General features: G+C 42.0%; 1 protein-coding gene across 1 annotated transcript in view; it reads left to right on the top strand.

Moving 5' to 3' along the window:
* The window catches only part of LOC122808680 (alpha-2-macroglobulin-like), a 2,380,392-nt gene that overhangs the window by 481,449 nt on the left and 1,872,037 nt on the right, over window positions 1-26,906 (top strand). Inside the window, exon 5 of the mRNA XM_044079659.1 lies at window positions 18,434-18,454. Coding sequence (XP_043935594.1) covers window positions 18,434-18,454 — 21 coding nt within the window. The remainder of the gene's footprint in view (window positions 1-18,433; window positions 18,455-26,906) is intronic.

Below are 26,906 nucleotides of genomic sequence, written 5' to 3'. Positions count from 1 at the left end.
ACCTCTTTTGTTCTAGATGCAATCCCTTTTGTGATTAGGTGGGCCACATAAAAGGATTTTCTAACCACCTTGGCAATATGATTATCAAAGGAGAGATTACTATCTACTTGGGTCCCCAGATCCCTTATTCCATTTTCTGCATTTAGGGGACAATCACGTATGTAGTAGTTGGCGGGTACTTTGTTTTTTTTCAAAGGGGATGACTATGCACTTTTTGGCATTTAGCTTGAGGCCATGATTTTGACACCAAGTATCTGTCTCAGTGAGACCCTTCTGGACGATGTCTGTATCAGCCGGAGAGTCAATTATGGCCCCCAGTTTGCAGTCGTCTGCAAATGTGGTCAGCCATAGTCCTCCTGTGCTTGCCAGTACCTCTGAGAAGTATATACCGAAGGGACTGAGCCCTGAGGGTGGCAACTTGTAACCGGTTTAGAGTCTGAACTAGAGCCTGCAACTCTCACCATGTGGGTTCTATCCATGAGCCAATTGGCAACCCATCTCATGACGTAGGGGTTTATGTTCAGACTGGTGAGCTTGTCTATAATACTAGGACGGGGCATGGTGTCGAAAGCCTTTGCGAGGTCTAGGTAGGCTGTGTGGACCTCCTTTCCCTTGTCTAAAGCCTTGGTAACTGTCTCAAAGAAGTCCACCAGGTTTAGGAGGCATGATCTGCCCTTAACAAAGCCAAACTGGGTAGGGTCCAATGTTTGGAGGTTCCCCATGTCTCTGTTAATGAGTTCCATGATGATGCGCTCCATAGCCTTGCAGACTAGGCTAGTCAGGCTTATAGGGTGATAATTCCCAGGGTCCGTTGTGGCTCTACCTTTGTGGAGCAGGATAACTGTTGCTGTGTGCCACTCTATAGGTATGTAGCCTGTAGAGAGGCTGAGTTTGAACAGTGTATTTAGGTGAGGGGTTAGTTCATTTTGGAGTTCGTGTAAGACACAGCCTGGGACACCATCCGGTCCCACTGAAGCTGTGTTTTTGGTTTTGGATAGGGCTGTTTTAATCTTTGTGTCAGTGATTGCTGGGGGTCTACATTCTTCTGGTATGGTTATTGGCCCTTTAGGGGGTGAGAGGGGGGTGAAGTTTGCACTAAACCTGTCTGCCAGAATGTTGGCAATATCAGTCGGTTCAGTGTATTTTGTGCCATTCTGCACTAACTTAGAGCAGATCTGAGAGTTTCCACTTAGGTTCTTGACATAGCTAAAGAACGCTTTGTGGTTATCTTTGGAGTCCTTGGCAGTTTTTCTTTCTAAGCTAGCCTTGGATGATTTTATGAGGGATCGTAGTTTCTTGCTGATACTGATTACGGATGTGTTTCCTTCTTGGGATTTTACTCTTTTCTGTACTAGTTTCCACCTTCTATTGTATAGTTTGTGTATGGCAGGGGTCCACCAGACTGGTCTCCTTTTCTTGGAGGAGTGAATCTTGGTTTTGCTTGGGATAGCACGATCCATGCATTCTTGCAGGTGCTCATAGAGTGCCTTTGTAAGGGATTCAGCAGCTGGAACAGCGTTGTCCTTTAGCATGGGGGCTGTGAACCTTTCCACCTTGGTCTTAAGTAATGTGAAGTTTGCTTTTGAAAAGTATTTCATAGTGGTTTCCTTGATTGGGAGTGATGGCGGAATGTGGATATCCAGAGTGATTAGTCTATGGTCTGATCTAACCAGTGAGGGGTTGACCTCCTGTGTAGAACGCCAGTCGCCCATGTTAGTGATGACCAAGTCCAATATGTTGTCAACTCTGGTGTGGGTGTTGAACAGCTGATCCAGGGCATTTGAGTTTATAAATTCTAGGAAGCGTTGGGCAAGGCAGTTAGTACTTGAGTAGTTCTCCCAGTTAATGTATGGGTAATTGAAATCACCCAATATTAGGGCGTTTGGTAGGACCTTCATATTTTCCAGTGTCTCCAGAAACGTGGAATTGGGGTCCTTGGTCAATGTGGGTGATCTGTAGCAAGCTACAGTTTGAATTGCAGTTTTGCCTCTTTGTTAGTAGCACATGGATGATCTCTGAGGCATTGTGCTGTGCCACTAACCTGGAGATGTGGTTATCCTTGATGAATATGGATGCACCTCCGCCTTTTGTGTTTCGGTCCGGGTTCTGTGGCCAGAAAGTATGGTATGAGTTATAGCCTGGTAGTGCTGGGGTGCTGTCTGGAGCCTTAAACCAGGTTTCTGTTACTGCACAGATATCAGTGTTCTCCATACTGAGGAGTGCCTCGAGTGCATGCATTTTGAGGTTTAGACTTCTGGCGTTGAGTAGCATTACCCTTAGTTTTTGGTTACTTGTGCTATTTATGGTGGTGGGTTTGTCATTTGAGCCTTGCCTACAAAAGGCACTATGGGGGAGTGGAAAAAGCCTTGGCCAGTATTTGAAAGCCTAAGGGTGACAGGTGCAAGACATCTCTTGCAAAGCAATGTGTTTTGTCGAGCATGTCATCCCAGGCAGACAGATACTGGATCCCCTTTGAATGACACTAGAAACTTAGCCAGTTGTTGAAATTGATAATTTTTTCTTTATACTGTGGCATCATTCTTGGTGAGAGCAGGATGCTACTCAGGGTCAGGTTCATACCGGCTTGGGCTACATGATCAGAGAGCTCTTCTATGTCTCTTTTCATGTAGTCCAGGGAGGTACATCTCAGGTCATTCACACCAACATGGACAATGACAGAATTGTATTTGTACTTGTTCTGGATTGACCGGAGTGCTTGTGTTATGTGGCGGATCCTGGCGCCTGACAGGCAACTAATTGTAACCTTCTCCTTGTCTAGCCTAGTTAGTGGGACATCAGTGTGCTTGACTATAGTGTCGCCTATTACTAGTGTGCTGGGTATGTTATTTTGCCTTAAGGGCTGTGATTGCATGGCACACTGATTATGTGAAGTATGTGTTTCATGGTTTGTGATGTAGTGTGGAGTTGCTTGGGTGTCTGCTTTGGAGGTCTTTGTTGCTTTTGCAGATTTTTATTTAGAACCTCCAAGTATGTTTTTGTGTATTTATGCGTGTTATTTGCTGGTGTTGGTTTAGTAGGTCTGTGTGAGATTAGTGGTATGTTGCAAGTATTTTCCTTCTCCTCTTGACTGTCAGTTCCAGTCTTGGGTTGAGAGAGCTTTGCCTCCAGTTTGGCTGCATAATTGCATCTCTCACATATATTAGTGTTTGGTGGTAGGAGGAGAAGGTTGTCTGTGTACATGAGGCAGTTGTAATATTGCCTCAAAATGCCCAGATTCACCAGTTGGACTGGAGAGTACACCTGAAACTGCTCTTTGGACATGCCTGAATAGGTAAAGTGAGCTGTTTTACTGATTGGCTGGTTGGGACGAATAGAGATCCTTGTCCTTTTGGACAGTATAGGGGGGTCTAGTGCTAGGGTTAATTAGTGCTTGCTATGAGTTTTGAGCAAGTGCTGGGCTGTGAAATGAATGGTTTGAGTGCTTAAGTTAAAAGTTTGTCTAGTTCCAAGGGAAAATTGAAGAATATACTTTGTGAAGCTGGGAATAGCTTAACCATAGCTAACCAGCGCTGCCCGGCGTGCAAAACTGTGCAAATGCGGTTTTTATAGCAGGGAAATGAAAGAGATAGAAATTAGCTCAAAATGACTAATAAACTACTAACTTCTGGGCTGAAACCACTCCTCCTGGGACAGATAGGCTGCTCAAAGCTCCCCTCTCTTACAGGTGAACAGAGAATCTTCCTTCTATCCAAGTAATGTATGGGCAACACAGAAACTTGTAACTCAGCCCTGAATTCAGCAGTAACCTGAAAACTGGACTATACTAGTTCAGAAAGGCGGAAAACAAGTATATATTTTTTTGTTTTGCTGTTTACAGAAAATAAAGCAGATACAATAAAAAAACACTTTAAATGCACAGAAATGGCTATCGCACTTTAGTGTGTAGCCTACAACAGTTAAACAGATTATTTAAACACAAAAGTGACTTAGTTCAAGTGCAGGCAGCAAATAAGTACAATATGTAGCAGAAACAAGCTTTTTAAATCACAGAAACGCTAAAAAATTGGCATTTTAGGCATAATTCACTAAAGACAGCAAGAAAACGCAGAAAAATAATATTTAATCACTCCAAATTCTCTGTTTTGTCTCTCTGCTGCTGTAGAACTCTGCAGGACACCTGGCAGGCACTTGCTGAGTTGAATACAAGCACAACAAACTGTAGAAATGCATTTTTTATAGCAGGGAAATGAAATAGATAAAAATTAGCCCACATTGGCCAATAAACTACTAACTTCTGGGCTACAGCAAACAAGGTGCACAAATTTCAGAAAGAAACAGTTCAAATAAGCAGGCACAGTAAGCCTTTAACCAGAAATTTCCAGCTCAGAAGGGCAGGATCTACCCTCTCCTCCCACAAGAGTGCAGACCACAAACCTTCTTAATGTAAAATAACTGGCCTGAAGCCCAAGTGCTTAAACCAGAACTAATGTGCTTTTAGAATAACAGACACTGAGCCTTCAGTCAGCAATTCCCAACTTAGAAGGATGTAAGTTACCTGTCCTGCCACAACAATGCAGTCCACAATCCTTCTTAATGTAAAACAACTGGTCTGAAGCCCAAGTGCTTAAACTAAAAGGCTGAGAATAACAGTTACAATTTAATCAGGCTACTACTAAGCAATAATAACTGTAGCAGAATAATGCAATTGAGTACTTTTAAGAAGCACAAGCAAAATAAGGTAATAAAGTGGGAAGAAACACAATTACAGTAAAAGCAGATGAATAAAGTGCATTTTTTTATAACAATAGAAAACAAGCAAACTGATTTAAACAAATTACCTAATTAACCAGTAAAAACTCAAAACTGAGCCCTGTTCCAGCAGTCTTCAATCAGACAAGTTCTAACTGCACATCTGCCACTAGGGTGCAGGGGAACCTTCTCCAAAAAAAGGTGGCCTGGATTAGTGCTCAAGTTATACAAACAAAGCTAGATTCATCAGGCCTGAATCTAGTCTATGTTACAGCAGACAAGATGCACCAATATCAGAAAAACAGTTCAAATAAGCAAGCACAGTAAGCCTTTGTCCAGAAATTCCCAGCTTAGAAGGGCAAAAACTAGCCTCTCCTCCTACAAGAGTGTAGGCCACAAACCGTCTTAATGTAAAATAACTGTCCTGGAGCCCAAGTGCTTAAACCAGAACTAATACACTTTTAGAATAACAGACACTGAGCCTTCATTCAGCAATTCCCAACTTAGAAGGGTGTAAGCTACCTGCCCTGCCACAACAGTGCAGACCACAAACCTTCTTAATGTAAAACAACTGGTTTGAAACCCAAGTGCTTTAACGAAAATACTTAGAATAACAGTAATAAATGCAGCAGAATAAACACAATTGAGTACTTTTAAGAAGAGACAAAAGCAAAATAAGGTAATAATGTAGGAAGAAACACAAATATAGTAAAAGCAGATAAAATGCAACTTTTTTTTTTATATAACAATAGAAAACAAGCAAACTGATTTAAACAAATTACCCTGTTAACCAGTAAAAAACCTCAGACGTGAGCCCTGTTTCAGCAGTCTTCAGTCAGACAAGTTCAGGGTCTAAGTGGGTACGCCTACTTAGATGTTCTCTCTGTATTAGGCAGGATGAGCTAATGAAACTAGACTAGGACAGAGCTGGGATAGGGCTGAACAGATGGGAATGGTAGGAGTGTCTGAAATCAAAATATGATCTCACTGCACTCAGTTGAGTGAGCAAATGAGATGGGCCCAGGAAGAGTGTTCAAACAGAAATTTACAGGAGGGGTGGTCAGCTCCAAAGCCACCAAAATTAATACCACAAGAAGAACAGGGAGGGTGGGTGCAGAAAACTAACTGCAGACATAGAGAAAGCTCACAATTTTCAGTGAACAAATAAATAAGCAGGTAAATGCACTACTATTTTTAACACAATATTCAATAAAACAATAAAACAGAAAAAATGAAATGCAGTACTATCTTATAACACTGCAAGTTTGTACTTATCTCAGCTTGTAATAAAGTTGATGCAGCTCAAGTATGCAACTGTTCAGCAGAAATAATTTCAGAGATAAGGGACTAAGACTTTAAGGCACAGATGAACCCACTAGGCTAAGACTTCTACACTGAAAATCAGTGAAGTGAAAATAATAAACCCACTAACTGCAGGCACAGAGAAGGCTCACAATTTTCAGTGAACAAATAAATAAGCAGATAAATGTAGTACTATTTTAACACAATATTCAATGAAACAAACAGCAAAAATGAAATGCAGTACTATCTTATAACACTGCAAGTTTGTACTTTTCTCAGCTTGTAATAATGTTGATGCAGCTCAAGTATGCAACTATTCAGCAGAAATCATTTCAGAGATAAGGGACTAAGACTTTAAGACACAGAGAAACCATCTAAGCTAAGACTTCTACACCGAATATCAATGAAGTGAGAAGAATAAGCCCACTAACTGCAGACACAGAGAATGCTCACAATTATCAATGAACAAATAAATAAGTGAAATGCAGTACTATCTTATAACACTGCAAGTCTGTACTTATCAAAGCTTGTAATAAAGTTGATGCAGCTTAAGTATGCAACTATTCAGCATAAATAATTTCAGAGATAAGGGACTAAGACTTTAAGGCACAGAGAAACCCTCTAGGCTAAGACTTCTACACCGAATATCAATGAAGTGAGAAGAATAAACCCACTAACTGCAGACCGAGAGAGAGCTCACAATTTTCAGTGAACAAATAAATAAGCAGATAAATGCAGTACTATTTTTAACACAATATTCAATGAAACATTAAAACAAAAAAAATTAAATGCGGTACTATCTTATAGCACTACGTTTGTACTTAGCTTGTAATAAAGTTGATGCAGCTCAAGTATGCAACTATTCAGCAGAAATGCTCATCTTCATATAAGAATTCTTCAGTGGATTCTAGCAGTGCAATAGTATTTTCATCAACATTCTCTACAACATCCAATAAAATTATCTTAGGTTTGCAGAAAATCCCTACTGTGGTGGATGCATTCCAAACAGATTTATCAAGGCCACCCATTTGTCCTTCCTCCCCTGAAAGCCATGTTGACCACATGTGCCTCCCAGTTAGGGTGGTATCATTAATTGGGATGGACAGTTTAAGGCACATGGTCCCAAGAAGAGACCGATTTGCATATAAATGTTCTAGAGATGAGAACAGTGCTGTTAGGATTCCAGGCACTTCAGATCTCTCTTCCACTAGGAGTTATTGTTAATCAGACAGACAATGCGTCAGTAGTCTGGAACATCAGCAATCAGGGGAGAACCCAGATCTTACCCTTTATGCCTAGAAGCAATGAGAGTTTGTAAATGGGAGATCTCCTCCACCCACTTTCCAGCAGTGACACGCATCTTCCACAACTGGGGTCAACTGTACTGTGATCTGTTCACCTCTCCTCTCAACAACAAATGCAGCAGGTTTTTTTTCCTTAATTCCCCCTCAGGGACAGTCACAGCAAGATTCTGTAGTCCACATTTTGCCCTCCGGTCTCCTTTATGCTTACCATTCCCTACCCCTAATACCCAAGATCTGATGCTGTCCATTTTACTGTGCATCATGAATTGGTCTTCGGATCCGTCTTCTGATCCAATTCAACCTCTGCCAATTCTTCCAGCTACATACGATCCGAGCCTCAAACTCCTCCCACTCCCATAATGCCTCACTCCTTTCAAACTCTCAGATCTCATTTGCCACCTTCCAGCACAGACTTGATTTCCGAGCCTCTTTAAGTGGTATTTTCTTCTTTTTTTTTTAGTAAATTTCCTTCTTGTAGTTTTTCCAGTTCTTTGATAGTCCTTTCTGTACTTCTGCTGTTAGCCTCCCCCTCCCATTTTAGGATTTTTTTGTTGGTAGTTTTTGCTGGTATTAAGGTTTCTTTCCATCTTTTTTCTAACCCTTCCTTTCTCCTTTCCAAAAAAAAAAATCTTTCCCGGTATTTTTTAATTAGTTAGTGTAGGAGTGCTTACTTCTAGAGTATCATGTGTGAGTGGCTTGTGTGAGTGCTAGCCAGCATGTCTGACAAGCTGGAAAAGCCCTCTGGTTTTAAGAGGTGTGCCTCTTGTGGGCATAAAATCCCTCATTCTGATGCCCACAAGAGGTACGTATATTGCTTGGGTCCAGGGCACTTGGAGGTGCCATATGACATCTGTTTGGCCTTCAACCCCCAGGCCCTCGCAGACCGGTGAAACAAACTGATCTACGAGGTCTTCTCCCGGCTTCTGGAGCCCAGACCCCCGAACCACATCTTCTGCTTCCAAGAAATAGAGACTCTTGGATCCATCTTCCTTGAATCCATCGGGTTCTCATTTCTCTCTGGATCTGAGAGGACCCTCTGATCCAATGGAGCCTCCACTGACTAAGTCATCTCTGCTGGATCCTCAGACCTCGGGTCCAAGCACCCTGTTGTAGCCCGTGGAACCTATCTGGTTCCATAGCTCATCCTCTCCAGAGTAGACTCCTAGTCAGGTTTACCAAAATCGGAGGTCTCAGAGCCATACTCTGGGATGGAGTTAATCCCCCTCTCCGATCCATACTGTCCGGTCCACCATGTTGCCGGTTAGGTCCACTCACTTTTCCATATTCTCTAGATCCTTTCAGCTGTTCCACTCCAATATGGACCAGATGATGAGAAGTTTCATCAAAGCTCAGATCCAGCTGGGGATCTTGCCTTCTCCGACCCAAGCTGAATCTGCAAAAAGTTCGACGCCCATACTACAGCCTCCTCCTCCAATCAGATCTTCAGTTTCAGAGCTGCAGGGCCTGGCTTTCCTGAGTGGACTGACGTCAGAGCATGGAATTGCCTTTTCCTCGACCACGACAGTGTCACAGACCAGCACAGCTCTGCTCTATTTGGAGCCAATAGAATCCCAGACCAGAGAGTTCAGCACTGAGTCCTTGGGGCCGGTATCAGCTCCAGCCTTTTCAGAGCCATCCTTTTCCTTGGGGTTCTCGGCCTTTGACAGCTGGGGGTAGAGACCCAGTCCCTCCTCTGCCAGGTCCTATCCAATCCTCAGCTGATCAGGGCTTTGCTTCCATTCACCAGATCCATGGTCATCCTCTCCCAGAAAGCCTTCAGCCTATTCCTCAGCAAGGGCTACCCCTGTCTTACAAGTCTTCCCCCGAGTACCCAATGGAGGAGGCTCCTCAGAAGTGTTGGTGTAAGAGGAAACACCTAGACTCCCCCTTGGAGTTATTGATAGAGGAGACTGATTTCGAAGAAGGGAAAGCTCCCTACCGATCTCCACCCAATGATATTTCATTTGGGGATATCCTAGAAATTCTGAAGCAAAAGGGCAGATGGTCCTCCCAACCCCCCTTCCTTAGAGGAGTCAGTGTTTCTGAAGGCATTCGGGATGGGCTCATCAACATTCTGGGTGACCCCATCAGCAGGCGAACTCATTGACTTCATTACCTGTTGGGCTTGAAAGGAGCCTGACATGACAGAATCAATTCCCAAACATGCAAATAAGTATCTTAGCCCACCAGTGACTGCCTCTTTTGGAGTAAAGGTGTCCCAGTTGATGCCATTATGGTGTTGTCAGCTACCAAAAAAGACCTAGTGGAACAGAGCTCCACTGTTCACCCCTAGAACAAGGAGTCTCGGGCTTTGGGCAGGCATGGGAAGCCACTTTCTCACTGAGAGCAGTGAACTACTTGGCACATTTCACGTGCCTTCAGAGAGATTTGATTAAGGAAATTTCCACCTCTTTGATGCAGTCACTGTCAGAGGAAGATGATAAAAAGGTCCACCCTCAGCTGACCTCTGTCCTCTATAATAATTCCTTGATGAGGTTAATCTCCCATGCTGTGGACTGTATGTCATGAGTGGCTGGTTCAATCATAGCCCTTAGGAGACATGCCTAGATGAGACTTTGCGGGTTTGCCGAGCCCTTTAAGGCATCCTTCATTAATGCCCCTTTTGACAGCTCCTCTTTGTTTGGGATCTCATTTAAAGAAATCCTTACCTGCAGTGAACTGGAAGGCAAGACCCTATCTGACATAGATATCAAGTTTTCTTCCCCCCAGCAGACTTTCTCCAGGAACCAGCAGAGTGGGAAGAAAATGTGGTTCCGTAAATTCCAGGGGTCTTTTCCTAACTTGCAGGATGAATCCTTTTTTCGAGTCAGAGGGAGAGGGTTCAATGGCAAACTCTGTCCCAGAGGGAGAGGAGGTCCGCAAAATCAGGGCTTCAGGCAACCTTTCTCTGACAGGCCCTTCCAGTGCTCCCGAAGCTCTGCCCGACTGTCCTGATCTGAAAGCAGTCATGGCAGACTTTCTTTACACCCAGAAGCCTGGAGAAATCTAACAAGTGACGCCTGGGTGTTAAATATAATTTCGAGAGGTTACTGTATTCCCTTTTCCTTTTTCCTCCCAGTTCTGACGATTGTTTCCCCAGTATATCACCCAGTCAGAGGGAGAGTGCCCTTCTAGAAGTTCAAAAACTTCTAAACAAAAGAGTCATCCAGCAGGTCCCCACCAAACAGTAAGGGTGCAGAACTTACTCACACTTCATTTTGGTGCCAAAGAAGACAGGGGACCTTCGACCCATTTTGGATTTGAGCAGTCTATTTATTTATTTATTGACATTTGTTAACCGGTTTGTCCAGCTGGGCTTGTGGCCCATTTTCAGTGGAGACCCGAAGAGAAAAGCTCCAGTAATACATTTTAAAACAAGTGCAATTTTAAACAATATTGATATAATAGTAGTTATAGCAAAACGATTCACATATGTTGGGATACATGCATAAAGTTAAAGTTGCGTTAAAAATAACATGTCTGAATCTGTTTGTAAGGAAGAAGTTCTGCATGGTTACAGTGCAGTACATTTTGCTGCTGCTGCTGCACAAGGATGACTGGATGTGCTCTGTAGACCTCCAGGATGTGTACTATCATATCAAAATAGACAGGTGCACCAGGGGAGATCTCTGCACTTCCGGGTGGGGGCCAATCATTATCAGTTCAGAGCACTGCCCTTTGGCCTCACCACTGTCCCCTAGGTGTTCACCAAATGTATGGCAGTGGCTGCAGCTCATCTTCAGTTGCAAGGATTCCAGTTGTTTCCTTACCTGGGTGATTGGCTCCTGACGGCACCCACAAGGCATCAACTACTACAAACTATCCAGCTCATGTTACATCTGTTCCATCACCTGGGTATCAGAGTAAATATGACAAAATCCAAGCTGACTCCAGTACAAGAGATAGAGTTCATAGGGATGCAGCTGAACACAGTAACACAAGTAGCAGCCCTTCCCTCTCAAAGAATCTTATCCCTGAGACAGCAGGTTCAGGTCTTATTAGACACTCCCAATCCACCAGCTCGACTGATCCTTGTGGCCTTGGGATCCATGCCACTTGCCATGCCATTCTTTTGGTACCCCTGGCCATGGTCACATGAATTCCTCAGTGGTCTTAGCGGTACAATAGTCTGTTCGGTGTCATCCCCTGTCAGCTCCAGTCAGGCACACTCCGATTTGCAGGCACCATATCTGATGGTGGACATTAACGGATGACCTCATCTAGGAAGGCCATTCATTATTTCCACTCCTTCGACCACAGTGATTACTAATGCCTCCCTGTTGGGGTGGGAGCATTTACAGGGAAGGATGCTTCAAGGCACGTGGTCCACTACAGAGACCAAGTTGCACATAAATGTTCTGGATATGAGGGCAGTCACTTTGCAAGCCTTTCAAGACTGCCTTCCTCTGGGAACTATTGCATTTATGACAGACAACATGGTGGTGGTTTGGTACATCAACAAGCAGGGGGGGAGTTCATTCATACCCCTTGTGCAGGGAGGCCATGAGGGTTTGGGAATGGGCAATTTCTTCAAATCGCTTTCTCACTGCAATGCACATCCTGGGGGAATCCATCATTCTTGAAGACAGACTCAGCAGATCGGTCTCGAGTCCACACAGGTGGTCCCTGAACCAATCAGTAGCGAAGCAGATAGTCATCCATTGGGACCAGCCTTGCTGTGACCTCTTTGCCTCTCACCTAAACAAGAAGTGCAGCAGGTACTTCTCTCTGATCCCGCCTTTAGGGGGGTTCATCCAGGGGATGCTCTAGTCCATGATTGGCCCTCAGATCTCCTCTATGCTTACCCACCTATTCCCCTGATGCCCAAAGTTCTTCAGAAAGCCCACAGGTTGAAGACCAATCTAATTCTCATTGCCTCTTATTGGCCTCACCAGGTATGGTTCCCCTTCCTGCGGTGTCATTGCAAGTATCCTCCATGGGTACTGGATCCCAAACAGGATCTGATATCTCACCTGTCAGAATGCCAGATCCCCAGTCTATGACCCCTCAAACTAACTGCTTGGTTTCCACCTCCAGTGATTTTACAAGAGTCCAGGCTAGCTTCCCCTGTCTGCGAAATCATTCTTGCTTCTCAAAAGTCCTCCACTAAGAAAGTATATTGTAGCAAGTGGAAGAGATTTTGTGTATGGGCCTTTTTCTGCTTCTATCCTTGATATTTTGCTGTTTCTCACCTCACTATTTCAGCTCTGAGCTAGTTTTTCCACCATCAAGTTGCAACTTGCTGCTATCTCCAACTTTCATGCGGGGAAGGACACTGGTTTTCCATCCTCTCTTTCCACATCAAAGTTATGTCAGGCCTTTATGAAAGGTATTTTTCACCTTATTTCCCCGATTAAGGATCCTTCTCCCCCTTGGGATTTCACTTTAGAACTTCAAGGGCTGACCCAGAAACCTTTTGAACCTGCTGGCATAGCTCTCAACCTTCCATCACCAAAATGAGGAACACTCGCCTTCATAATGTGGAACAAATGGGCAAAATGTGGAACACATACTAATGGCTTACTAATAACTTCAACTAGGAAGGTCATAGGATGGTTAAAATATGCTGTTCTCACTTATAAAGAAGATCCTTTAATGAATTAATATGATTAATGTCAATTTACCATGGATTTCACCTAAAAAATTCCTAACACTGAATGTGTAACAGACCCTTTCAATGTGGAACTTTGAGGAATTTCGAGGAGCATGACCCTTTTAAGACCTCAAATGAGGTACGTCCCTCATAACGAGGTACACTTGAGAGGTATGCCTGCTGGTTCATGTGACTTAAAATTCTTGTCATGGAAGACTGCCTTTCTGGTGGCCATTACTTCAGCCAGAAGGGTACCAGAATTTCTAGATCTGTCTTCTTGACCTTCATATATCTCATTCTTCAGAGATAGTCTCACTTAGAATGAACCCATCTTTCATCCTGAAAGTAGCTTCTGAGTCAAATATTAATCAGACTATCCTCTTACCTGTATTCTGTCCTAATCACTCCAATAAGGGAGTGTATATGTTACATGCTTTGGATGTGCATAGACAGCTTCATTTTTACCTATATAAAACTAGAGGTCACAGGAAGTCAGACCAACTGGTTCATTGCCTTTTTTCCAACCAGGTTAGGTCAGGAAGTTTCTAAAGTTACTGTAGTGAAATGGATTGTTAATTGTATTGCTACAGCTTACACCAGCAGAGAAAACAACTTCCCCATCCAGTGAGAGCCCATTTTACCAGGTCCATGTCTGCTTCTTCTACCTTTTCTGCAAAAACCTCAATTGATGCAATTTACGCTGCAGATACTTGGTCCACAGCTGACACTTTTGTATCTCACTACAAGCTGGACATTGTTTCTAGGAACAGACCATCCTTTGGTTCTGTGGTGCTAAGGCATATCCTTCCATAGTGTCCTCCAGGGGGTTTATGTTGCTGGGGAGTCTGAACTATTTGTGATGCATAGTGAAATGGACAACATCAGATTACAAGTTATGTACTTACCATAACTTGGTATCTGTGTTGTACTACTTCACTGTGCATCACATCTCACCCTCCTTCCTCTTTCCTTTTGCAGCTGAGAGTGGCATGGAGGCTGAGGGAACCCACCGGTTCTTTTTTTTTTTGGGGCAGCAAACTCAGAGGGTTTGAAAGGAGTGAAGCATTATGGGAGTGGAAGGAGTTTGTAGCTAGTATCATATGTAGCTGGGAAGAACTGGCCGAGTCAGATTTGAAGACAGATCCAAAGACCTATTCATGATGCATAGTGAAATAGGACAACAAATATGCCAAGCTATGGTAAGTACATAACTTATGTTTCTTCAGAAAGCCAGTCAGTTGAAGAGCAAAGTAATCCTTACAGCACCCTGCTGGCTTTGGCAGAAATCGTAACCTTTTATATGGTCTCACCTAGTACGTCCACCTTAGACACTGGATACTACGCCAGATTGTCTGTCACATCCTGCAGGGTTGATTCATCTGGACATAGAACTCAAACTGACTTCTTGGTTTCTCCAGTTCCATTGATGGCTAGATATTTCAGGCTTTTCTGTCCAGTTTGTCATATCCTTTCTTCATCCCACAAACCTTCAACCAGAAAAATTTATAAGAGCAAATGGAAAAGATTTTCCTTGTGGACATATCAAAGAGACTAAGGTCCTTTTACTGCTCCAATCCCAGCTATTTTAGATTTCCTTCTGTCTATTTTTCAAACCAGGGCAAGTTTCTCTACCAGTAAAGTACAGTTAGTAGCCATCTCCACCTGCCACATCAGTGATAAAGGCTTCTCCTTTAGCTTCAACTGAATTGCGCAAAATCTTCCTAAAAGGTACATTTTTGCTTACCTCCAATTCCAGATCACACTCCACTTTGGGATCTGACTTTGGTATTACAGTCTTTAGTACATCCTCAGTTTGAGCCTTCAGCTAAAGTAGACCTTACGTTTTTTTTCTTGGGAAACTCTTTTTGGTGGCGATAACTTCAGCTAGATGAGTTTCAGAACTCCAAGCACTCTCTGTGAAACCACCCTATCTAATTTTTCACAAGGATAGGGTTACCCTGTGTACTAATCCTTCATTTCTACTTAAAGTGGCCTGTGAATCAAACATCAGTCAAGCCATTAACCTACCAGTTTTCTTTCCAGATTTTGAATATAAAGGAGAATATATCCTTCACCTCTTAGATGTACATCGACAACTTTATTTTTACCTACATAGAACCAAGGAGTTTAAAAAAACAGATCAGCTGTTTGTCTCCTTTTCTAACACTAAGATGGGAAAACTAGTTTCAAACATTACTCTAGCAAAATGGATAACAGATTGTAGTAATCATGTTTGTCAAAAGGCCTAACCTTACCAAAATAAACAAAGGCACATTCAGTCAGGTCAATGGCTACATCAGCTGCTTTTTGGGCTAGAGCGTCCATTGATGACATCTGTGCAGCTGCCACTTGGTCTAATGTTCATACCTTTGTTTCTCATTACAAATTGGACATAATCTCTTGGAAGAGAACATCATTCGGTTCTGTGGTGCTCCAGAATATCTTTCCACGAGGGCCACCCAAGGTAATTTTAGCTGGGGACTCTGTTCCATTCGTTGAGGAACAAATGAAAATGACATCAGATATAAAAGTTATGTACTCACCACAACATTCCATCTGTGTTGTCCATTTTCATTCTTCCTTAACTTCGCTCCCACCTTCCCTCAATCCTTGTCTTCGGAAGTGACCTAATAAAATTGTTATTAGGAACTATCATTCCTGTTTGACCTGTATATATACATATACACACACACACACACACATATATATATATATATATATATATATATATATATATATATATATATATATGTATATGTATATATAAATATATAGAGAGAAAGAGATTATTGTGTGTTTGCATGGTTGTTTTTTGTAGTAAGCAGGTAACCTTCATCTGAGGTAATTCAGTGACTGAGGGGTTATGGATAAGGGGAGGAGTCGGAGCACTGGATCCAAAAGTCTGAAGAGTGGCCGATGTTGGACCTGATCAGACCTGAAGACCCCATCAGTTGAGGAGGACAGAAGACAACATGGATCTATCATTATGGTAAGTCTATAACTTTAATTCACATCCCTAATTGCTTTTATTATCATGTTTCATGCTATGGACTCTCCTTGCCTGTCAACTGTCCCTGTATATTTTGCTTCATATTTTTGCTCTGTCCTCTTATGTTTTTGATCTTCTGGTAAATAACTAAAGAAATGCTAGAAATGGTTTCACTCTTTTTATTGTTCAGTTAATGCATATTGATAACAAAACCTGCTATTTCATTAACTTTTTAAGTGAATTAGAGTGACCTTTAAAACAGACCATGATTTTGTTCCTTTGTCTCCTCACTCAAAATTCTCAATGAAATAAGCTAATAGGTGTGCTGCTGTCTGTATGACAGTTGTCACTAAGTCCTTTACCATCTTTCAAAGCCAGTAAAACACTCTGTGCTTTTTTCTGCAACTGGTAATACATGGAACAGGTAGAGCTCCATGTGTTACAAAGAATTATGATCTGGTCTCTAGTCATAACGCCATGTTACTGACATGGATCCAAGATTCACCTCTTCACTCTTGAAGTGAATGCCTTGGTGTCCGTGTCTTGAACACATAAGCTTGTTATGATTGTAGATGCGATCATAGTCTTATACGTATATATTATTTGACAGAGATGTCATCTACTTTTGTTCCAACTCATTAGACTTTGGAGTATAATCTCTTCTATCTGAAATAAAAAAGTTAATTTGGTTGAGTTCAGCAGCATGGTTAATTATGCACCCACACATGAATTGGTCCAACAATATCCAGATTTATGGGGACACGATAAAATGAAGTATTTAGGAGTATGGATTAGAAATTACTCTGTGGTGGCAGCAAAGGTTATGTGGGAAGAGACTAAACAGAAGATAATACAAAAATTGAGAAACTGGAAGTTTTGTTATATGGATGTGGATACTAAGATGCAAGCCACTGAAATGCTTTTAGTCCCTTTAGTCTTATACACAGGTCAGGCATACTTTTTTCAACTGGAGGAGAAGTTGTGGATAGCAATTAAAAAAGTTTTGAAGGATTTTATCTAGGAAGGGAAGACAGCAAGGGTCAAGTGGGATAAGCTGATTCTACTACTAGAACAAGGTGGACTAATATTACCCAATTTGAGGGGGGTATTTTAGAGCAACACAGTTAAGGCTGTTATACATAGCACAGGCAGAAAAGTATAATTCAGAGTGGAAAGGGATGATGATGATGCAGGGAGGAAGCTCAAGAAATAAGGACAGATTGATATTTTGGATGCAGACTCTTAAGGAGAACAACCAAAATCATACAGAGTATTACATTCATAAAATAGCAGAGAGTATTCTAAGAACCAAACCAGCATGAGAATGGAGAAAATAGATTTTGCTGATAGGGTTGACTGTGGTCAGGGATACAGATAACAGGCAAGAGGGGGCTGGAATTTATTGGAGAAAACTGGTGAAGGAACCAAGGTATTGGGAGCAAATAACTAGAAAGGAAAAGGTAACAGAATGGGAAGTAGAGATTGCCTTTCCTATCAAGGATTGATATCAGAGTATAAGCAAAGTGAAAGAAATAGGGGGCTCCTAAATGAAAGCCCAGCACTGGTAGAGTTTTTAATAGACTCTAGAACAGAAGCCGTCGTTAAAAAAGGAAAGCATGTAACATACTGCATGATGATTATAAGAATCAATCAGAGGAGCTTAGAAAGGATTGGGAAGAGAGATTGGATAAGCAATTTACAAAGAGGCAATGGGGGATATATGTATATCTCCCAAGTATGCAACAAAGTCTTGCCTGGAAATGTTTATATGGTATTTTTATACCCCATATAGAATCCAAAGAATTTGTCCTCAGGTGGATAGCAAATGTTGGAGGTGTGACGGGTAAGAAAGCTGAGAACATATTTTTTGGAGGTGTGATGGGCTAGCAGACTTTTGGGATTCCCTGCGGACCACTCTATTGGAGATGCTGGGTGAGTGGATTGGATTCACTGGGGAGGTGATATTTTTGAGTTATGATACAGAATCGGAAATGCTGACTTCAATTATGGTGGCTGCCAAAAAAACAATTAATAGAAAATGGAAATCAAAGTCTAGACCAACTTTGCTAGAAGTAGTGAATATAGTAACAGAGATAAAACAACTGGAATTGGGATCTTTAGAAAAGGGAAGGAGCAAACTACATAGAAAAAATGTGAATTGTGGGAACAGCATATGCAGAGCAAGAACGGGGCTTAAGAGGCAGGATTTGGATGAGCTGTATAATGCTTAACTGACAATGACTGGAAGGTTTATAAGTGATTTATAACATTTACAACCACAGTTCTTTCAATGGTGCCTGTGATGTAAACTGTTTGCAACTAAAGGGATATTATTCTCTATGTTTTTCATATATATAAATGTAAGATTGCCTTTGTCATATGTGGAAATTTAATAAAGATGTTGGAAAAAGAAGTTCAGCAGCATGGTTTTAAAATCTACTAAAAAACTGAAAAGTAAAAAAAAAATGTATTGCTTTCTCAATTTCTGACCATGGCACTGATTTTATTCTAATTTCTTTTTCTGTCACATTTCAGATTCCACTCGTTATTATCCAGGTAAGTACCAAGAAAAGCACAAATTCTGAGCCATCTTGCTTTTTGTTTGTAAAAAAAAAAAAAATACTGTTTTTTGTGTCCTTGCATGTTGATAATAAGAATGTTATAACTGACAAAAGGACTGCTAAGTATTAGATGTTTTTAAGTGTGTTTGTTGTATTAACTTTAATAGACTCTTGTGGCCCCAAGCTTCTTTTTGTAGGTTTAATTGATGGTGACTCTAAAGCATGTTTTTTTTAGATGGTTCTATCTCAGGAATGTGTTTTAGTTAGGCTAGTCTGAAGCTTTCTGCAGTGACCATGTGAACTGGCACAACGGTCACTGTGTGGAAAGGCTTGCATCTTTCTTAAGACACTGGATCTGATGTTGTCGTTTTCATTCATTCCTCGACCTGTGGGTTTCATATCAGAGTTCTGATCCGACTCCGCCAGTTTTCAAGCTCAAGATTTGAAGCTCAAGCTTCTCCTCTCCATCCCATAATGCCTCATTCCCCCAGAATACCTCCTTTTTTCATTTGTTGCTTGCCCAAGAAGCATTGGGATTTTGTTGTCAATCTTGACATAAGAGTTTCTGCAAGTCTGCTATCAGCCGGTCTTTTTGTTCGCTCTTCCTTCATCTCCTCCCACCTTCTTTCCAGCTTATCTCTCTCTCTCTGTATATATATATATATATATATATATATATATATATATATATATATATATATATATATGTGTGTGTGTGTGTATATAATATAAACATTTTTCTTTTGGAAGTTTGTAGGTATAGCTTAGTTCCAGCAGTTTTCTTCCATCCGGATAGTCTCTCTGTCTTTTCCCTTCTAGTCTTTCTTCTTTTCTTCCCCTTTCTTTTTTGTCTGGTTTATCATGGCTGAGAAGCCCGAATAACCTTGCGGGTTTAAAAAATGCACTTCCTGTGAGCAGAAGATTCCCTTATTTGATGCCCACAGGGAGTGTGTTTACTGTCTAGGCCCAGCACGTGTAGACAGCTGTTGCGAAATATGTGATGAGTTTAATCCACATGCGGTAGCAGACTGTTGAAGCAAACTGGTCTTGAAGTGCTTGTTTCCTCCTTCCACTAGTTCAGCACCTTCCACTTCAGGGGCTCAAATCCCCATTAGAAAACCCAAGGAGGCCAGGGAACACAAAAAGCATTCCCCTGAGTGTCCTTCCTTGGAGCTGCCTAAATAGGTGCCAAAACCTTCGGATCTGAGGTCATTGAATCCAATAATTGTTGTTTCCTCTCCCTCAGCTCCCCATGCTCCTCCTGTCTCCTCGGATCCAGGTGTTTCGGCATGGAGCTCTCTTCCCAAGGAGGCCTCCCCCAAGCCAGTGTCCACGTCACCTTCTATCTCCTCCTCCATCAGGTCTACACATAGCTTGTCTGAGCATGAGGTGGATAGATCGATGAGATAGTTTCTCAAGGCACAGATTCAGATGGGAGTTCTGCCAGCTCCGTCCCCTTCCAGATCCGTAAACAGACATTCCTGTTTTTTTCCCTTGGCTACTTCTCCAATCTGACTTACTGCTTTGGAGTTGTCGGATCTGATGGCCCCCATAACTGAGACATCATATCAGATAATAGTTACCACTTCAAGTCCGACTGTTTCCCTAACATGCTCGGCTCCAACTGCTGTGGAGCTCATTGCATCTCAGAGCTGAAGCTTAGATGTCACGCTGGGAGGTTGACTTCAACTCCGAGGTGTTTGGAGCTGTCACTTCCCCTTGAAGCCTCGACATTTGATAGCTTTACTGCAACTCCGCCCTCAGAGTGGAGGATCGTGGGGATCCAGGAAAAGTCTGCTCCAATGGCTTTGGCTCTGGAGGGATGACTCTCGGATCCTCATAGTCCATCTCCCTTAGAGGTGGTGGAGAGGGTTCTCTCCCATCGTACGGGATTCATGGTTCTTCCACCATCTGATCTGATCCCCACTCCCATGGAATCTGTCATTGAGGCCTCTCATCTTCCACTGGGGCAACCAATGCTACAAAGCCCTCAACCTCTTCCTGCTGTGGAGCACCATTTTTCTTCCAATACCTTCCCAGAGTATCCCACTGAGGAGGTCCCCAGAAGAAGAGGTGTAAAAGGAGACACCTGGATTCCCCACAGGAATCCGTCACTCTGGATACTGACTTTGAGAAAGGGGAAGGGTCCCTTAGATATCCACCTGACAATGTCTCCTTTGCAGACATCTTAGATATTCTTCATCAAAAGGGTGGATGATCCTGCCAAAGACATAACCCAGAGGAGACAGTGCTCTTGGATGCCTTTGGCACCAACCCATCTACATCCTGGTTGTCCCCTCTAGTGGATCATCTTATTGAGTTAGTTTCCAACATGGCATGGAAGGATCCATACACCTACAGACAGATGTCGACTTTGAGACTTCATAACTCCCAGATCCTACCAATCCCGTTCCCCCCCAGTGAAATTAGTACTAAGGGCATTAGGTTCTATGGCTGTTACAGTAACACTACTACTTACAGCATGCTTACATTTCCGAATCCTACAGTGGATGTTATCAGTTCAGTGGTCGTTACATCATCATTCTCTGACTCAACCTATAAAACTCTCACAGGTATGCAAAGATTCTCTTTTTTGATTGCTTCATTCCTCAGAAGTCAACCAAGGTCATCCCTTTGTTCTTTCTCCGCCTGCAGAATGAACTGGCACCCCACCTAAGGACCATGTTCAATCATAGCCTCACCTCAGGCTTTGTGCCCACTGAATGGCGCACAACGACAGTTATCCCACTCCACAAAGAGGGAGCCACCATGGACCCCAGGAACTACCGCCCCATTAGCCTAACGAGACTGGTCTGCAAGGCCATGGAACGTATCATCATGGATCTTATACACAAAGACATTGGTAGTCTCCAAACTTTGGACCCCACCTACTTCGGGTTTGTAAAAGGCAGATCATGTCTCCTAAACCTGAAAGACTTCTTTGAAGCAGTCACCAAAGCCGTAGACGAGGGTAAAGTGGTTCGCACAGCCCATCTAGATCTTGCCAAGGCTTTTGACTCCATCCCCCACTCTGTAATTATAGATAAATTCACTAAACTAGGTATAAATCCCTATATCACAAGATGGGTTGCCAGCTGGCTCACTGACACTACCCATACTGTGAAAGTAGTAGACTCCAAATCTGACTTCAGACCAGTGACAAGTGGAGTAGCACAGGGTTCAGTCCTGGGTCCTTTCCTATTTGTTATCTACTTTTTTGAAGTACAGGCTAACACAGAAGGTCTTTGGCTAACAAAGTTTGCAGATGACTGCAAACTAGGAGGTGTAATCAAAACTCCTAACGATGTGGACATCCTACAAACGGTCCTCACTGAGACAGATGTCTGGTGTCAAAGCCATGGCCTCAAGCTCAGTGCCAAAAACTGCATTGTCATCCCCTTTGGTAAAAACTGTGTACCCTTGAGCTACCACATAGGGGGTAGTCTACTTAACACCAAAAGTGTGATAAGAGACCTTGGGACACAGGTGGACAGTAGTCTCTCCTTTGATAATCACATTGCCACATTTGTTAGGAAATCCTTCTACATGGCACACCTCATCACAAAAGGTTTCTCATCCAGGAAAAAAGAGGTCATTGTTCTCCTCTACTCATCACTCATTAGACCCGTTATAGAGTACAATGCCCCTTTTGGTATGTACCTCACAAGACATCTACAACAACTGGAAAGGCCACAGAAATACCTCACAAAGAGGATTACAGACCTCAAACAGATGCCCTCTGCAGACCATCTAAAAAACTCCAGCTTTATTCCATCGCATATCGCCTACTCAGAGGCGATCTCTGCCTAACATACAAAGTTATGTCAAACCCAGAGCTGTTGGGCATGCTCCACTTAAAGAAATCCCAATCCCTCCGAGCTACACACTCTAGGGACCTAAACCTTGTCACTATAATAAACAGAACATGCTAGAGGGATAGATTCCTGTCCTAGAGACTTCCCATTCTCTGGAACAAGCTACCTATCTATATCAAACAAAGCTCCTCATTAGTACTCTTCAAGAAAAATCTTGATGATTGGATGGGAAATAGGAAATTCACCCCTGGGATCACCTCTGTGGCTCTGCTCAACAGGGGCACAGGAGAATAATTTTCTTGGGTGGCGAAAGCCAGGGTACCTTTTTGGCTAGGCTTATATAGGCCCTAGGGCCAATAGCCTAGTACCTACCTATCAACCTATAAATGCCAAGCTGACCATGAACATCTACCAGTTTTGGGTGGGAACGGCATTTTCTGGAATGGATGCTCCAAGGCATGTGGACATCTCAGGTGACCAATTTACATATCAACGTCCTGGACATGAGAGCAGTTTTTCTGTTGTTGCAAGCACGCACTACACAGCTTTCTTCCTCCAGGGACCACTGCAGTTCAGATGGACAAAATGTCCATAGTATGGTACATCAACAAGCAAGGGGGAACCAGATCTTACCCACTGTGTGGAAAAGCAATGAGAGAGTGGCAATGGGCGAGTTCTACCAACCACTTTCTAACTGCGATGCACATTCTGTGGGAGTCCATTCTAGTGGCCAGCCTTAGCAGAACTGTACTGATGCCTCATGAGTGGTCTCTGAACCAGCCAGTGGCAAACATGATCTTCCTCAAGTGGTGTCAACCTCATTTCTCCTTTCTGGCCTCGCCAGGTTTGGTTCACCTTCCTCTGGTCTGCTCTGCTTTGTTCTCTATGGATTCTGGAACCACTTCCAGACTGGTTGTCCCATCCCTCAGGACTGACTCATCGGAATCTTCAAGGTTTAAAATTGACCGCATGGTTTTTCCAGTTCCACTGATGGTGAGACATTCCGGGCTTTCATCCCGGGACCGTGAGATTTTGATATCAGCTCACAAAGCATCTACTAGAAAGATATATAAGAGTAAATGGAAAAGATTCTCTATTTGGGCTTAGCAGAAGCTGATAAATCATTGTACTGCTCCTGTTCCTGTGATTTTAGATATCCTGGCTGTCCTCTTCCAGAACAGAGCCGGCTATTCATAGTGAAGGTTCAGTTGGCAGCCATTTCACATTTCCTATGTAAGTTTTTTTTCCCAGAGACACCTTTTGACTTTGCCCCCGAGGTTTTGCAAGCTTTGATTCTTCCTTCATTTGAACCCGCAGCTAAGGTAGATTTGAAGTTTCTGTCCTGGAAAACAGTCTTTTAGTTGCTGTAACATCAGCAAAAAGAGTATCTGAGCTCAAAGCCCTCTCTGCTAAACCTCCTTACTCGATCTTCCATAAGGATAGAGTATCCTTACGGACCAATCCATCCTTTTTACCTAAAGTGGCCACAGAAAGCAATATCAATCAGTCCATTCATCTTCCAGTTTTTTCCTCCAATTTCCAGAACAAGGGAGGATATATGCTACATCTTCTTGATGTTCATAGGCAATTACATTTTTGTCTGGGTAGGACAAAATCCTTCAGAAAATCTTACCAGCTGTTTATATCCTTTGCAGAGGTTAGGAAAGGTACAGAGGTTACTACACCTACTCTGGTCAGATGGTTACGAGATTACATCTCTTTTGTTTATTCATCAAAAGGTATGTCTGTCTCAGGGTGTGTCAAAGCGCATTCTACAAGAACCTCTGTAGACATTCCACTTGTTTTATGTGCCTGATTAGGTGCATACCAAAGGGGGCACTGTACTCAATGATAGGTCTGATGAATGCAGAATACAGTGGAACTGTGACCGCCTTGGACCTAGATGGCATACCTTTCTTTGGGTCTACTTCAGAAAATCGACAGACCATTTGATCGACATTCATTTGGTCGACAGGTCATTTGGTCGACAACCAGTATTCAAGGCACTTAATAGGGATTTGCCCCCCTCCCCAATGTTGTGCGACCCTGGAGTTGATATATATAGTTGGGGGGGTGTGGGGGGCACCTATTTTCGTTTAAAAGCATGAAAATACAAGAAAAACTACACATTTTAAATGAAAATAGGTGGGGGGCTCCACACATAATTGTGTATTGCCTTTGAAGTTGCGGACATAGCTAAATAACGCCATGTGGTTGTCCTTGGCCCTAGAGGCCAAATTTACTTAAAGTGTGGCTTTGGTAAACTTTATTTGTCCTCTGAATAATTTATTTTAATGAGAATGATTTATCCTGCTGGGTGCTAAACCTATATTTTGCTGTGATTTTCTTCCTTCTGTTATACAGCCTACTGATGTTGTGATTCCATCAGGGTGACTTGTTTTTTGAGTTAGTTCTGTACTTATTCCTGTTGGATACAGCAGCCTGTATGCAGCTATTAACATGCTTGCATAGGGTTTCTGTGAACAGTTCAGACTAGACAACAGTTTTCTCTGGATTTAAGGGGGCTTTGAATTTTGCCAGGTTATCACTTAATAGCGGGAATGAAGCATTAAAGTAGTTCCTGAACATTGTGTTAGCTGGGGTTCCAGGTATTATTTTTACGTCAGAAGAGGCCATTTTGTGATCTGACCTCACCACAGAGGACATTACAGTAGGGGTGTGCATTACTCTCCCATGTTAGTGAGGAACAGATCCAGTACGTTTGTACCCCTGGTTGGTGTATTGACAACATAGTCCAGGGAGTTTGTGTTTACAAAATTCAGGAATCTCTGTACTTGCACATTTGGTGTTTTATATGATTCCCAGTTAATAGAGGGGTAATTAAAGTCACCCATAAATATGGTATTGGGTTGGATTGTGAGTGCTTCCAGTATGCCTAAATACTTGTTGTGGGTCTTCTGGGTCATAAAGGGGAACCTACAGCGTGCAGTGAAGTGATATGGGATTTTGCCTATGGTGATTAGAATATGGAGAAGCTCAAGTGTATCACCCTGTTTGACCAGCCTTGAGGTACATTTATTTTTGAAAATCGAGACTCCTCCACCTTTAGTCCCTACCTGTGAAGTAGCTGGTGTAAATGTGTTGAAGACATTATAGCCTTGGACTGCTAGGGTGCTCTACACAATTTCAACAAGGTCTCTGTGATTGCACAGATCTCGGCATTCTCTAGGTTGAGGAGAGCTTATAGGGAGTGGAGTTTTTTTTGTGTGGGCTCTTAGCATTGAGCAGTGACACCTTTAGAATTTCCCAGTTTTGATTTGCTATGTTGGAAGTATTTGCAGGTTGGCATTGCATAAAAAGGCACTACGGGGAAGGACAATGTTTTAGCTAATATTCTAAAGTACAAAACTGTACTTTATTATTGTTTGTCCAAAAAGGTTAGATTGTTATATTAAAGGACAAGTAATATGGCTTCTAGTATTTTATTCATTTACATATAAGCACTAAAAGAATGCAATTTTTTTTCAAGAATTTAAAACATTTTTAAACTTAGACATGCATATAATGATCAGGAAGACTTTAAATGGAACACTGGGGAAGAAAAAGAAAACAAAGGAGAGAACTTTTAAGTCTGTCAAGAGAATGTTTTTCACAGTTTTCTTCTTAATGTAGGGCTGGACCATAATGTACTTTTATGAAGTGAAAGGTAAGGACTGAAATTGACTTTTTTGCAATCTCAGAGAGTAAACAGAGGAGATTCTTCCACTTTCTGGATTTTTTGATCATGTTTTTTGGACACAGTTTATTAACGAAGGCAATGGATACAGGAGATTAACTGGGCAGAGCTCAAAATTACAAGTGTTACTAAATGAAAGGCATATATTATTTACAGAAGATTATTTGCAAATGAGACATTTTTTTAATAAGAACTGGTTAGAGTGTTGGGGTGATTACATACGAAAATATAAGACTGTATTGTAATGTGAAATGTTTGTATCATAAAGTAAAAAATATATTTATGAGGAAGAAATTAGAGGAATTTATATGAGGTAATAATGAGAGGACATAGCTAAATTAACATTTACGTTGAATGGAGCAGATATAAGAAAAATCTAATTAATTTGTTTAATCCTGAAGAGCAGGTGGCTAATTAACACCTTTGCTTCCTACAAATCTTCTATGCCAGGAAACCACTTGCTTCCTGAGAGGTTTTCTCCAAAATCCCCTTCTGAAAACAGTCTTTATTAGATTCCTGCTGTCTGATAAATGTTGTGAGTTACAAAAAATATAATGTGCTGTACGTTTCATAGAGAATTGGGTATACACTGGTTTTAAATGTGGATTTTATGTTGCAGACTTATGAATGAAAAAATTGTATTATGTTTGCCAAAAAAATACTAGTGTTATGGTCAAACAAAGGGGTTATCTCTGTAAATGTACAAGATAGATACAATATATCAGTGAGTGTTCGCCTGTTCATGAGGTTTCTAGTGATGTTTAACAACAGGAGATAGCATACTGCTACTTTGTGATATTGCTGAATCTGTGCAAATTATGCATATATAATTTCACAATATTTCAGAGCAGTAGTAGTAGTGTATAAAACAGTTTGTATTAGATGGCAAGTATGAAAACAGAAAAACAAAGGATAAACGTGTTGGCAAGTATCAA

Source organism: Protopterus annectens, chromosome 8.part0 (genome assembly GCF_019279795.1).
Source record: "Protopterus annectens isolate FY-2018-M chromosome 8.part0, PAN1.0, whole genome shotgun sequence".
Taxonomy (NCBI): domain Eukaryota; kingdom Metazoa; phylum Chordata; order Ceratodontiformes; family Protopteridae; genus Protopterus; species Protopterus annectens.
The sequence above is the reverse complement of the archived record's forward strand: the minus strand, read 5'-3'. Positions and strand labels throughout refer to the sequence as shown.